The 14,575-nt window shown below is 61.9% G+C and overlaps 1 protein-coding gene across 3 annotated transcripts; it reads right to left on the reverse strand.

The window, feature by feature from the left end:
- Window positions 1-274: 274 nt before the first annotated feature.
- Window positions 275-13,908, reverse strand: GIT1 (GIT ArfGAP 1). Of its 3 annotated transcripts, none has more exons than XM_058675481.1 (21): window positions 13,580-13,908; window positions 8,853-8,986; window positions 8,367-8,479; window positions 8,155-8,260; window positions 6,871-7,088; window positions 6,690-6,784; window positions 6,305-6,347; window positions 4,885-4,911; window positions 4,656-4,704; window positions 4,264-4,336; window positions 3,854-3,951; window positions 3,546-3,657; window positions 3,340-3,473; window positions 3,099-3,251; window positions 2,789-3,019; window positions 2,645-2,698; window positions 2,395-2,481; window positions 2,221-2,294; window positions 1,936-2,118; window positions 1,771-1,834; window positions 275-1,660 (listed from the first exon to the last, which is right to left on the reverse strand). In XM_058675481.1, exons 1-21 carry the CDS (start codon window positions 13,629-13,631, stop codon window positions 1,448-1,450), a joined length of 2,313 nt encoding a protein of 770 aa, XP_058531464.1. In that variant the 5' UTR covers window positions 13,632-13,908; the 3' UTR covers window positions 275-1,447. The 3 variants fall into 3 exon arrangements, with proteins under 3 accessions (XP_058531464.1, XP_058531466.1, XP_058531465.1); XM_058675483.1 differs by lacking the exon at window positions 13,580-13,908 and adding an exon at window positions 13,179-13,203; XM_058675482.1 differs by lacking the exon at window positions 4,885-4,911.
- Window positions 13,909-14,575: the final 667 nt, after the last annotated feature.

Below are 14,575 nucleotides of genomic sequence, written 5' to 3' on the forward strand. Positions count from 1 at the left end.
TATTTTAGTAGAGTCTGGAGTCGGGCTTGCGCCTTCCCCGAACACTCTCCCATCCGATGCGGTAGACTTTTGTGTGGGGTGTGGGGTGGGATGGAGGTGCCAGTTGCTCAGACACTGCTTGCTCCAAGCCCTTTTCTAAAAGGCAGATGTTCCCCGTGTGGCAACAGTCCCTGCATGGAGTCTCGGCAACTGGCTTCCGGCTACCAGGTTGGGCTTCCGGCTACCAGGTTGGTGTCTGACGTCCCCCACAACCTCCCACCCCCATCCTGAGCCATCAGGAGCAGCACATGGTCACTTATTTATTTTTTGATACAAATGTACATGACACACGTCTTGACAGTCAGCCCACCACCACACAGGTAGGGCCTGGCCCCCGGGGAGAAGAGGCAGGACAGGGACAAGAGCTGCTGGGCGCTGACGTCAGCCTCGACAGGCTGCAGTGGTGGTGGTGGGGACCCAGGTCTCTGGAGAGTGGGAGCACAGGAGGTGCAGGTGGTGATAGTGAGTGCTGGCCTCCAGAAGGTTCTGGGCAGGGGCTCTCGGCTCCACAGGCACCAGCTGCATCAGGGACCCCGGGGAGCCAGCCCCAGGCTCAAGTCCTCCGCTCCAACCTGTGCACCTCCCGCTCCATGGGGAGGGGGAGGGGGAGGTGGAGGGAGGGAAGTGGTTTTCTTGTTCTCGCTTCATGGAGAAAAGGATGCAGTGGGGGCAGCAGTGAGAAGAGGCATAGGGTAGGACTGCAGCTGGAAAGCCTTTTAGTCCCCTGCCCCCAGTGCTGATCCCCTCAGTGCTCCCCCAGCTCCAGGTGGGCCAGGCCTCCGGAACGGCACTGCCGCCCGCACACTCACACGCAGGCACGCAGGGACACTCGGTTACCACAAAGTTAAAATTAAGGGAAAGGGAGAGGAGAAAAAGGTTTCCAGTGTTTGCTGCTTGGGTCCCCGGCACACAGGCTGGGAGCCTGTGCCCTTGGTGGGGGCTGTATGGCATGGAAGGGAGAGCAGCAAGGGGGCTGGTGGCTACAGGGCAGGGACATCCAGAGGTTATGTACAGAGGACGGGATGCCCCCGCTCAGCCCCCCGCAGGGCTGAACTGGCTCATGGGGGTGGGTCATTGCAGGGGAAGCTGCCCCCTTGGAGTGTCTCCACCTGACCCTCAGCTGAGGGGCTGGGAATGATGCCTGGTGGGCCCCTGCACACTAGAGGGGAGGGGTGCTATGTACAGGGGAGAGGTACATGGAATGTGGGGGACAGAGGTCCTGCCACCTCACCTCCCTATCCTGGGGGCTTGAGGGTGGGCACCAGGGCGCCTGGCTGCCAGTGGAGGGGGGCAGCACTAAGGGCACTTGTGCCAGTGGCTCTGTTGAGGGGGGAGGATTAGAGTCTGGAGTGGCCCAGCTCCTGTGGCCAATGAGGTCCCAGGGTGCAGGTACGGGTGTTGGGAGTGGTCACTGCTTCTTCTCTCGGGTGGTGATGGTAACCAGCTGCTTGGCAGCCTTGGCAATGTCATAGGCGCACTGGATCACCTGCTGAGTCAGCAGCTGGAAGTCCACAGGGACGCCAGGCTCTGGTGGCACCGTCTTCCGGCACTCACTCTGCAGCCGGTATGCGCTGGCGTTGAGCAGCCGCAGCGAGCTGCGCACGGGCTCCAGGGCTGGCCTCTGCAGGGACAAGAGGCCCAGCTTTGGACTTCCCACCCAGTGTGTCTGTGGCTGTACCCCAGCAGGTGCTGCATCCTCCCTGCCTGCCCTCTACCCCAGGGCGCTTGTACCTTTGGGAAGAGAGAGGCCATCTCAGTCACAGCCAAATGGATCTTCTCTGAGCAGGGCACAAAGCTGGGGGTGGGGAAGAGACTTGTGGGCTCTCAGAGGTTTCCAGGCACAGTGGGAGCTGCCCGCTCCCCGTAGCCCAGCAGGAGCCAACAGGCCTGGCCTACCTGTCATGCTTGAACTCCTGGGCCGCGCGCAGCAGCTCCTGGATGTTCTTGGTGACCTGCTCTGTCTTGAGGATCACATCCTCGGTGCTGGGCAGCCCGGGCTCCAGGTCCCCATCCAGGCTCTCGAGCTCTGGATGCAGGTCATCCTCCTTGCCGAGCTCTACAAACCTCTTCCCTTCCAGCCTGTCCCAAAGCCACATAGCAGAGATGATCAGCCCCAGGGCTGCTCACCTCCACAGACCCAGGCAGGATGGGGGCGCTGCTGTGGGAACCCCAGTGCCTCACCCCAGAAGTGGGTCCCCACTCTGCGTGTTCTCATAGTCACTGTCGGCACCGCTGCCATGGCGTGAAAGCTTGCTCTGGAGGGCATGAGGAGTGGGCGTTGAGTGAACATGCCAGGGCCCCCTCCCACTGTCACCCTCAGCCTCTACCTTGGGGCACTGGCCAAGCACGCCTTACCGCATGGCGGCTTCCTTCCTGGGAGCTGGACAGCAGTGGCGAGGAGGGAGTGAAGGGCACAGCCGAGGTGGATACCCCCTTCCGGATCTGAAAGTCAGGGCCGGGCTGGAGTCAGCATCTCCGCCTGCTTCCAGCTAGGGTGGGGACCCCAGGCTGATAGCCATCTTTAAGCTTGGGCGTCCACCTGAGAGCCTGACACTCCCTGGGGCACAGGACCTAGCTGCACCCACCTTGCCCAAGCTCCACTTACCCGATAAGGGCCAGCAGGGACATGGACTGAGTACATGGCATCCTCCTCAAGTTCCTGGTGGGGTCAGCACAGTGAACATCACCAGGCCCTGGGGTGGGCAGGTCCCCCTCCCCACTTCTCCCCGTGCAGACTGGGGGCACCTACGGTGCTGTGGAAAGGCTGCAACCGGCTGGAGAGCTCGTCCCCAGGTGGACCGCCGAAGGGCTTTAGGGCAGAGCCGGGTTCGTACATGGAGAAGGCCTGGCGGTCCCTGCGGTGGGTGCTACCACCAGGCCCCATGGGTGTGTGTTCTGCCCGGTCAGTGGGGAGCGGGGGTGTGGGTGCTGGCCCAGGAGGCTGCCGGAGCTGCAGGTTCTCTGCCTGCAGCTTGTGGATCTAGGGGCAGATACAGGAACATCAAACTTGGGGTCCTGGCAGGGGATGGGGTGCCCGCCCCTGTGGCTGTGGTCCTGACCTCTCTTTGCAGCCGCCGTAGCTCCTCACTTAGGCTGCTGTTAACCTTCATGAGCTGTTGCACCTTGGCCTCTGAGGTGGCCAGAGCTTTCTTCAGTTCCAGGTACTCCTGCAGCGTCACAGCCCCGTCGGACAGGTCTGAGGAGTCCATGCTCTGTAGAGGTGGTGGGACCAGTCAGTGGGCGGTGCACCGGGTACCCCTGGGCTGGGTCGGAGTTGGGGGTGGGAGGTAGTGCTCAGACCCGGGCGCGGTTGTTGCGGGCAGCACCGGTACTGCGCAGGGGTTCCTGGTCGGTGTCCTCATCCGAGGCCACGCTGTCATAGTCATGCTGGTCGTCAAGGTCACTCTGGCTCCGGGCGGAGAGCTCGAGGTTGTCTGTGGGAACAGGGCCAGTCACTAGGGGTGTCCCAACCTGCCACGCCTGCCTGCCAAGGGAACCCAGCCTACCTGTGGGGCTGCTGAGGCTCTTTCCCTGCTGCCTGCGCTTGGCCTCGCTGAGGATGTCAATGATCAAGGTGGCAAACTCCCGTGCGTTGAAGCGGGCCAGCTTCTGTCGCCCCTGGGAGGCAGAGAGGCCCAAGCTGGCACCCGAGGGACAGGGGGAAGGGGACATGACCATGAAGCTGTGCCCTCTTCTCGGGCTGAACCCCAGCTGGCTTAGAATGCCACAGGGAGCTCCTTGGGAAGACAGAGATCCCCAGTGGAGGCTGCTCCCCATACCACCCCCTCTCCCAGTCCACCCTCAACCCCCTGACCTGGTTCCGGGTGGCTGAGTACTCGGGGTTAACAGGCAGGAAGGGCACGGCACTGCGCTCTGTCACCAACGTGCTGTGGTTCTGGGTAGCCAGCCACACTGAGGGGGAAGGACACTGTGCCATCATTCAGGGTGCAGGGTTAAGGCTCCCCCTGCCCCCCAAGCCTGAACACAGGTGGGGAGGCTCTAGGCCCAAACAGGGCAGGGCAGGCTAGCGAGAGGGCACAACAATGCCTTTCCAGGAAGGAGCAAAGTGGGGGCAGCCAGACAAGGAGGGGCTGGCCAAGGGAGGGAGGCAGAGGAGCAGGCTGCCTTGTTGCCAGGTCTGCACTAGGCCCCTCTGGGAAGCTGCCCAACCTGGTGGGCTCCCAGGCTTCTAAGCAGCCCCCACCCCAACACTGCCCAGCTTACCGGCATCATTCTCTCTCCGGTCCACTTCATCATAGACGTCCATTGCAAGTTCCTCAAAAAGCCGGTTGCTGAGCTGCAGGCCAGGGCAGTGGGGACCAGGTTTTGTCACATGGGGGACCCCAGGACTGGTAGGACCAGTTCCCCAGGGGAAAGGCTTGAACCCCTGCTGCCACCCAGCCCCTGTGGCCTGAGACCTGGAGTGAAGGTAGAGGCCATGTACCAGGCTCCAAGGAGGGAGAGGACAGAGGGAGGCAGAGCAGTTAGTTCTTTGCAGGACAAAGGTGGGGACAAGGCCCTGGAAGCCCTGGTGCTGGAAGGCAGAGCTGGGGAGAGCGGAGGTCCTGGAGAGACCTCGTGGGCTGGGGTGGGGGCTCACACATCAGGGTACTCACTGCCTGCAGCTTCTTCTTTGCAGCTTTGGCCAACTCGGAGAGGTCCAGGCTAGGGACGAGGAGGGAGATAGAAGGGAAAAACAAAAAGTGAGAGGTGATCAGAGCCAGGCGGCAGCCTCCTTCTAGACATGCAGGAATCCCACGGGTATAAGACCCCAGCCACAGTGCTGCACGCCCGCCCCCCACTCCTCCCGCCTCCACGGCCCACATGCTGGCGGGCTCAGTGTACCTCTGAGACATGCACTTTTGCCGAGATCTAAGTCCAGAGGAAGGCAGCAGAGGGAAGAACAGGACAGAGGCAGCAATTATGCCTCAGGTGGCGCTCACACCCCACTGCGCACGTGCACAGCCTCGACTGCACCACCCACGCTCGGGGCCCATTCACCTGCTCAAGAGTGTGCTTCATCCCCTCTGTGGCTCTAACTCCCTCTCCCCGTGGGGGCCAACCTAGTGTTTCTCTGACTCATCTGGCTGTACTGCCTTCAGCATGACCATCAGGACAGCCAGTGCACAGGGCTCATCCCAGCTCTGTCTAAACAGGAAGCACGCCTCACAATGCAGGCTCAAAGCCTCGTGTTTGTCATTTAATCCTCCTCAGAGCTTGTCAACCCTGCATCTGGAGAAGGTGACAAAACTCAGGTTGAGCAGCCTGCCTCAAGCCATAAAGCCATGACCGAGAACATTCCACGCTGGGAGTTATCCCAGCTCCTGCTGAGGTGTGTGGGGTGGGTGGGCTGGTCTCTGACCACCTCCTAGTGCTGAGCCAAGGACACCTGACTTGGTGTGCATTTCTGACCCCCACTGCCCCTGCCTTCTCGCCTGTGGTGGGCAGTGACCACTGGGACTGGCTACCTCTCTATCATGACCTCAGGAGCATGGATCGAGTCTGTCTGTGGTGCCCAGAGATCGCACACAGCTAGCATTTGAGTGTGTGCCCAAGTGTGGGGTATTTGCCCCCCAACAGAATAAGAGCAGAGGAAAGGGGAAGGGGGTCTTGGGGTCTTAAAGAGGAGGTCTAGGTTGAGAGATTCCTGCTGCCCAGGCCTGACCATCAGCACCTGTCCACACCAACTTATACCCATGAAAGCAAGTGTCTGGGAATTCTGGCCACCAGCACAGCCTGACAGCAAGAAAAACAGATTGGAGATGGCCACCAGGTGGCGCCAGCTACATCTCGTGAGCTGGATGAGTGCCTGGGGTGTCTCCACCAATGGGGCTGTCCCTGCTTCTCAAGTTAGAGGCAGGGACACCTCACTGGAGCCCTGGGCCATGGCCCCTGTTTCATTTCTGAGTGTACCATCAGGGCCTGGCTGGCAGTCCCTGAGAGAGTCAGGCCCCCAGAGCCGGCCACCTTGTCATTGCAAAGGCTTGCCTACTACAGGTACTGGGGTAGGGTTGGCACCCAGCAGTCAATCCACCCTCCTGGCACAGGGGTCTTTTCTAGCACCCTGGACAGGCACAAGGCTTAGGCAGTGCCAGCCAGGTGCCAAGCTGACAGTCCTTACCTGACTGGGCTCATTACCAGGAGTGAGGACCCGGCTGTGAAATACCTCTGCCTCTTGTCCTGGGGCAGATGTGTATGTGGTGGTGGGGGGTAAAGGGGAGTCCCAGGCCCCTGGCACTGTGGAGAAGAAAGAGGGGGGCCTTACCTGTCAGCCATCTGTGGGATGATGTAATGCCCATTCTTGTGATCTGAACAAAAATAAAAATGCCAAGTCACTGGTGCTAGGTGGCCTCAGTGGCTCAGAGCTCACCCCAGCACCCAAGCAGGGCTTGGCACCCAAAAGGGACAATGGGAAGGCGTTGGGGGGTGGTTAGGCCACCCCAAAAGCCCTGGGAGCTGGCTGGAAGTTGGGCCCAGGCCCACCCCCACTCCTGACTGCAGCCCAGAGCCTGCAGCAATTTCACAGGAGCCGGTTGCCTAGCAACACTGTTCCCCAGCCGGCCTTGTCACCATGGCACCTGCTGCTGGGGTGTGTCTGGGTCCCACCTGCCTGGCCCAGAGAGACCTGCCCTGCCCCATGCTCTGCTCACCCGGCTTGCGTCCACAGAGGTAGAAGGCCAGTCGGTCAGTGAGCTCATACTGACATTCAACTAGCCTTTCTGCCAGCTCATGGTGCCCCGCCTGCCTGTGGGGAGAGGTGTGGCTCAGCCCTGCACTAGTAGCACGCTGCCCCCCACCCTGCAGGCCTCCCCCTTCGACTGACCCTCTCACCTGGCATAGTCGATGGGTGTGCGGCCATTAACATCGGGGGAGCCAGGGTCAGCCCCGTACACCACCAACAGCTCGGCCTGCAGTGTCTGCCCAGCCTTGGCAGCCACGTGCAGAGGGGTGGTGCCCTTTTCTGGGTGGAAGAAGTTGGCCTGGGCGCCCAGGGAGAGCAGGCGCAGACACGTCTCCAGGTTGCCGGTCCGCACACTTGAATGCAGTTGCTGTGAGGAGTGGAGTGTGCAATAACTGCACGTGTGTGCGTGAGGCCTGCCCAGCTGCTCCCTGCACACCTTCCTGCTCTGAGGGACTGGTATGTCCGGGGGGACAGAGGGTATCCCACTAGGAATTGCCAATGACTGCCTTCAGGAGCAAACCAGGTGCAGGAGCTGAGGTGCGGCATGGGGGTGCTCCCTTCCCGCATCAAAGTCCCTGGTCTGAGGCCCAGCTCTCCCGTTTCCCATCCAGCTTCATGCTAATGCACCCTGGGAGGCCTCAGGGAGCGGCTCAATGTGCGTGGGTCTGGTCACCCATGTGGGATGCCTGAGTTTTTTTTTTTTCTTAGCCCTGGCTGTTGTGGGCATTTGGGGCATGAACCAGCAGATGGAGGATCACTGTCTACCTTGAAGAAATAAATATCTTTTAAAAATAACTAATAACGGGCCCGGCGGCGTGGCCTAGCGGCTAAAGTCCTCTCCTTGAAAGCCCCGGGATCCCATATGGGTGCCGGTTCTAATCCCGGCAGCTCCACTTCCCATCCAGCTCCCTGCTTGTGGCCTGGGAAAGCAGTCGAGGACGGCTCAATGCATTGGGACACTGCACCCGCGTGGGAGACCCAGAAGAGGTTCCAGGTTCCCGGCATCGGATCGGCGCGCACCGGCCCGCTGCGACTCACTTGGGGAGTGAATCATCGGATGGAAGATCTTCCTCTCTGTCTCTCCTCCTCTGTGTATATCTGGCTGTAATAAAAATGAATAAATCTTTAAAAAAAAAAAAAACAAACTAATAACTACCACCAGTCACCATCTGCTGTGTGCTCACATGCTATCCTAGGAAGACGTGTCACTCATGGGCTGGATGCTCTTGTTGCTTCCCCATTTCACAGATAGACATATCAAGGCTCTGCTCTGAGAGGCAGCCCATGGGTTTTAGTGGCCTCATGTGCCCACTTGGGAGCTAGGGCACCTTGGTCACACATACCTTGGCACAGAAATTGCCCTCCCCACCCTATCAGGGATTGGGCTGACCAAGGTGTGACCACCCGCTTCTCCACGGCAGAGCCCCTCGAACCTTGCTGAGGTCTTTGGCGGTGACTCCGTCGTCATCCCGGCAGGGGAGCTTGTGCACAAATGCCAACATCTGGTACTTGGCCCTGATGAACTCGGACTTGATGGGGCTGTACGGCACACACACGGGAAGTGGGCGGCAGAATGGAAGGTGGCCACCCGGCTGTGCATCCCAAACCCATGCACCCTGCCTACCGCCCCTCCAGCCACACTCACTGGACTTTGTCCTGTGGGTTGGCTTTGCGCCGGCCACTCTGTACTTGTGCGGGGTCCAGCAGGGAGTGCTCCCAGATGGAGTTGGCCCCGTTGCTGGCAAGCGTGTGCACCATCTGTGGGGAAAGGATGCCAAGTGAGTGAGCGCCCACTGCGTGCTGGGCATGGGGGACATGGCCCCAGTGCCTGCTGGGGCTGCACACAGCACCCTACTGCTCTATCAAGTTAGGCCACCTCAAGCACTTCAGGTGGTACCCAGCTGGGCCACACGACTGAGCACCACCTGGATGGGCCAGGAAGCAGGCGAGAGCTGGCTTTTGTGTGGGTAAGGAGAGTCAGTGTTAGCTCTGCCCAGGGGGTTGCTACCCCTTGCAAGCTGAAGATTCCGGAGTGTATTGGGGGTTTGTAGGTGGGGAAGGGGGATCCTGAGCCAGTACTGGGTACCCCACATCTTCAGGGAAGGAGAAATTAGCTGGCCTGTGTGCATACCTGCAGCAGCGTGGGGGGCCAGGCGCTGTGGCGAAGGTGTTTGACGATGGAGATGTGGCGTCCCAGGCTCCGGTGCACACTGCAGCACTCGTCACACACCAGCACACCCCTGCTGATGGATGCCCAGCCAGGGTCTGCTGGTGCAGGGGCAAGGGTTAACCAGAGCCAGAGGGCGGCAAGCCCTTCTCCGCCCGCTTGGTACTTCCCACATTCACTTGCTCTGCCCTCAGCAGCTAGGAGCTGGGAGCACCAAGCAGGCCCAGGGTGACCACTGAGGGCTTGCTCCTAGGGCTCACAGGCAGGAACGACAGGACTTTGCCCCTCTGGGGACATATGATCTCTAGGGCCCATTCAGTGGTCACAGCTGCTTGTCCTATAGCCACTGCTAGCAGTCTTCCAGCCTTTCCCCAAGGAGCAAACCTGCTGTCTTATCCCTGTGTCCTTGGCCTAGGAAGACCTTGGCTTAATGGTTAGCTCCTCCATAGCCTCCTACCCCCCAACCCCTGATGTGGGTAGCTGAGAGGGTGTGTCAGGTGGTCTCCTGCCACAGCACTGATGGGGGGAGGCTGCAGCTCCTCCCAAGAAGGATGAGCAGGGCGAAGGAGCCGACCTGTGCCCACCAGGTGGCTTTACACATGACAGCTAGGTGGGAGATGCTGTCCCCGCCTTCCAAGTAAGGAGATGGGGCGCTCAGAGAGGTCAGAGGGCTGGCTCAAGGTTACAAGGCCAAGGTTTAGAAGGGGCACGAGGCAGGTCTGGGCATTTTTAATGGCAGAGCCCGCCATGCTGGGCTAGACCCCAGAGGAGCTCGGTTCCTCTGGGGAGAAGTGAACCCTGGCAACAAGGAGGCCAGGGTTGGTGGGAGCACCCAGGATCCTCCCAAGGGCAGCAGAGATACCACCCAGCCAGGGCCCCTGGGACAGGGGAGGAGGCGGCTGCCTATAACTGGGGCTGCGGAAAGGTCATGGGGGAGAAAGCTGCCATTGTGTGCTGCTGGCCCGTGGGGGCGGGGAGCCACTCTCCCAGGACAGTGTGCTCTGCCCAGGCCCTCACCCGCCTGCTCAGGAAGTCAGGGCCTGGGGGTGGGCGGGGGTGTGGTGGGGGACAGCTGGTTCTCTGCCTTTCCCCATGGTGCTCAGAATGTCCAGAGTGGGTGGCCCTGGGGGCAGGGACAGGCTTGGGGTGACGAGGGCTACTCCTAAGCATGGGGTGACTGTAGGGTCCTTGTTGCCAAGGACTCCCATCAGTGTGCCAGGGAACCGTGAGGAGACTGAGTTAGGGGTCCAGCCACAGAACACAGGAAGTGAATGAGAGGGCTTAGTCCTTGGGTACAGGCTGCTTTAGGGACTCCCCAAAACAGGGCAGGAAAGGGGTGGCAAAGTGCCACCATATGCCTTCCTTGGACCGCAAAGCTGGACCAGCCACCTGCAGAAGGCAGGGAGCCTGGGGCATGTTGGCGTCAAACAGTAAGGCTCCCAGGCAGGGAAGGCCACCTCCCCCACCCCAAACACCACTGGGTCAGGGGTCTGCCTGCCAGCTACCTCCGGCAGTGCAGGCAGGAAGCCGGAAATGATGCAGCCTACATTCCTCTAACTGAAATGGTGGGGTTTCCTGTAAGTGGGGAGCCGCCCAGGCCAGGATCATAAACGGGATGCCCCGAGGCCTCCTCCCTAGGTCTGTGCTCCAACAGAGCAGCTGCTTAGAGAAGCCAGCTTCATGGCTCCTGAGGGCCCCAGGCGATGGCATATCACAGAGAGTTCCTGGATATGTGGCAGTGACCAAGGGCCCAGGCTTGGTCCCCTCTCCCAGCCTGTGGGGGCAACCCTCCTGGTCCTCCATGATGACCTGAAGCAGGAGAGTACCATGGCCTGGATGCTGGAGACCGAAATGCACCCTGACCGTCCTACCTACCATGTCTACCCATGCAGCCTTGGGTTTACTTGGGGACAAGGAACCCCCAAGCTCCTCATGTGTCAGTCCCTAAGAGAAGGACCACATGGGGTTTCAAGTCTACCAGCTGCTGTGGTTAACAGTTAAAGCACCCTTGCCGCTAAGAGCCTCCATGGCCCTCACTTTGGGCAGCAGGGATGGGGACTGTAGAGGACCCATAAGCTGACCCAGGCCCTGGCTCTGCAGTTGCTGTGGTCTGGTCTATGTGGCAGGTTGCAGGCATCTCCAGATAGAGCTTGCCAGGCAGAACCCACGGTGACCTCTACCATAGTGACTTCCTGCCACTGCAGAAGCGACAGTGGCCTCAAGGGCCCGCAGACGAGCTTATCAACACCAGGCTCCGGCCTCACTCCTAAACTAAAGAGCCAATCCTCACCAGACAAGAGGGGAAAGTGGGCCGTCCTGAAGCAGGTGTGGACAACCTTCTGTTGCGGGAGGGAGTCAGAGAAGGGGCGGGCACACCTAAGCAGGATTGTTTGTCCCAGCCCCCGTTCTCCATTACCAAGGGGTCAGTGAGACTGTGGGTCCTTCCACACATGGCCCCCGTCCCACCAGTGGCCAGACTTGCTCATCCAAGGTGCCCATAGGACAGCTATGTCAAGGGCTCCCTCCTGTGCCCTGGGCTGTGGAAAGGCTGCCTTGGAGATCAGAGGGGTGGGCAGCAGGCAGCATTCTCCAGGGAGAGACCTGACTCCTGACTCCCTCGCATTTAGGCAGACAGGGCCACAGAAGCCACCTGACGAGGTGGCACAAGTTGTCATGGTCGCCACGCCTTGCCACATACTCCTGCCCTCTGTGGGTTCCCTGAGGGCTGGCTGTACTTCCATAACCCCCCAAGTGAACTACCTAAAAGGGGGCCTTGGCCCACTCCTGGGACTGGGGAATCTTGGGGAGCCTGCAAGAGAAGCCTATTCCGCTGGGTGGCAGCCTCACTGAGGTGGGTGGCCTGGGTTTGGACCCCACACTGCTGCACCCCTCAGGCCTCAACCCTGTGCATTCACAGGTCCCAGGACACGAATACTGCTCCATGCCACGGGCCAGTGGCCCAAGAAAGTCCCAAGCAGTCAGCAGGTCTAATTTGTGACCACACCCTTGGGAACAGCCGCCAGGTCCCAGACGTATGTGAGGACCAATAAGGCTTTGCCAATCTCCTGTCCACCTCCCCACCTGTACCCTCTCCCTATCTTCCTGGTTGGGGAAAAGGAGGTGCAGAGGGACCTGCAGTTTGTACTGGGGCAGATGGCAGCTCCCACATCTGACACATGGGCTCTGGGCACCAGGAGCCAGGACAGCAGGAGGCCTTCAGACGCCAGAGTCTGCCCTAACTTCTGGGCCTCACAACTGGGGAAGCAGAGATCCAGAAGGAGCAAAGCCTTGCCATGGGTCACTGGGGGTGCAGGAAGCAAGGTCAGCATTAAAACCCAGACAGCCCACACCTCCCCTGCTCTCCCAGACCATGTTACACCCACCCCTGTGCAGGGCTGAGAGAAGACAAGGTCTCTCCTTCACCCTCCACGCCCACTCCTGCCTGCCAGAGGGGGAAGGGTGTGATATTTCCCAGGTAATTAGGGGTATGGACACCCCTCCCTCCTACAGTAGGGCCCTCCAAGCCACTCACAAAGCACTTTGACTGTTGCCTTGGCCAGGTAACCCGTTTCCAAGCCCCCCGCTTGGGGAACAGAGCCAATGGGAGGGCATCTGATGGGCTCCCGTTCAAAGAGGTGGCACACAGAGCAGCACCTCACATTCACAGACCCCCAAAAGCCTGCCCAAGCATCTCCAGGGGAGACGGCTCCTTGTCTAAGCTTCCCACAAGCCAGCTTCTTCCCAGCCCCTTGGGCAGGCTGAGTCCATTCCCTTCAGAAAGGGGCACCCCTTAGGTCACTGTCCCTCACTTCCTTAGTAGGCCTGGGACTGCTGGTGAGAAGAAAACTACCACGTAAACGCATCGGCAGGGAGCAGGCAGAGTGGGGAATCCAGACAGCCCTTTGCCACTGTCCCCTAACCAGCCTGGCCAGACCGGGCTAGGGGAGCAGATCGAGGCCGCCTTCCGAGCAGGCTTCACCAGGGGAATTAGGCAAAGGCGAGGCCAGCTGTTCCCAGTCGACAAGCAGGCCTGGGGATGAGGATGCCCAGGCGTGGCCTCTCCCTGAACCAGGCCCTGCCAGGGGCCTCAGCCTCGGGAGCCAGGGGCAGAGAACCCTAGGAGGAGCCACCCCCTTCTGTGCTCCCCAGGAAACTATATCCAAGCCCTAGGACCCTAAATGCCTCCTCCTTCCCTCTGGCGAGCCCAGCGGTCGCGCCGACCATGAGAGCAGCAGGTGCAAGACGCGGGGGCGGCACCGAGAGGACACAAAAACCACATTTGCCCCCCACCTCCTCAGCCCCTGCCGGCCTCCGCCACAACCCTCTGGCCAAGCCAGGATGGCGCTTCCGTCTGGACACCGCCATGGAGGTGGGGAGGCAGCGAGCTGCCCGCCTCCCTCTGACTGAGGGGTGGGAGCGGCGCCGGCAACGTCTTTGCTCGCCAGCCCCCGGACTTGGCGGGGTGGGGGGTCGGGAGGGAGGGAACGAGCGGCCCCCTCGGGCCGGCCCTCCACCCAAGGACACGACTCTACGGCGGCCCGGCCTCGGGGGCCGGAGGAGGCCGGAGGCCGCAGCCCCCCGCCCCGCCCCGTCCTCCGGCCGCGCACCGCGCTCCCGCCAGGCCCCGGCGCCCGCCCGGCGGCGGGCCTGGGTGCGCGGTCCCGCCCCTGACCCGGCCCGGCCCCGCTTACCCGGGGCGCTGCAGTCCGCACACACCTCCGCTCGCGGCCCCTTCCGGGACATCCTCAGCGGCGACGCGGCCGCAGCCCTCTGGGCCAGCGTGGGGGGCGCGGGCGGCGGGCCCGGGCGGCGGCGGCGGCGGTGGCGGCGGCGACCCCTTGCTGCCCGGCCCGGCTCCGGCAAGGCCCCGGCGAGGCTCCGCGCGCCCGGCCAACCGTCCGCGCCCGGGGCTGGCCCGGAACCCGCCGTGCCCGCCCGCCCCGCTCGCCCTCGGGCGCCCTCCGCCCCGCGCGCCCCGCGCCGCCCCGCCGCCGCGCGCCGCGCGCTCTCCCCGCCCCCTCCTGCAGGAAGCGGCGCAGACCCCGCCCCCCGGAGGAGGGGCCGCCCCCGTCCCCCGACCCGGAGAGAGGAAGCCGGGAGCGCGGCCGGCGGGGGGCGGGGGCGCTTAAAGGGGCCGCGGCGGCGCGGGGCGCGGACGGGCGGTGGGGCCTGCAGCCGGGGGTCTTCAGCTGCTGCGCTCGCCGAGTCCCCCGCCACTACCACCTGTGGTCCCAAAGCCTTCAGGGACGGCCGAGGTTCAGGGAAGAGAAGAAGGAGCTGGAATCCCTAAGGGGGTGTGCTTTAGGGGGTTATCCCTGTATCTCTAGGTGGGGTGACCTGGGCGTCTGAATCCCTCCCCGACATCCCTGCTCCCCACAGGGAGCCACAGCTCCGTGTCCAGGTGCGCGCGTGTGTGGTCACACCCTTGGCCACAACATGGACGCCCAGGTGTGAAGGAGGTCAGGCAGTGTCTTTGCGCCCCCCTTGCCTCTCCCCGACGCAGAGCAGGCCTCGACGCCCTGCTGAGGGCCCATCGCGCCCGCTTCTGCCCAAGGTCCCGGGGACCTCCCCGAGGGTGTGCATCCCTGAGCCGGGGCTTCTACCCTACTGGAAAACCTGTTTCTCCGACTTCAAACGGAGGTGGGGGGAGGGCAGGCCACACGTGGGTGCACCCCCCTACACTGAGC

Source organism: Ochotona princeps, chromosome 17 (genome assembly GCF_030435755.1).
Source record: "Ochotona princeps isolate mOchPri1 chromosome 17, mOchPri1.hap1, whole genome shotgun sequence".
Lineage (NCBI taxonomy): Eukaryota > Metazoa > Chordata > Mammalia > Lagomorpha > Ochotonidae > Ochotona > Ochotona princeps.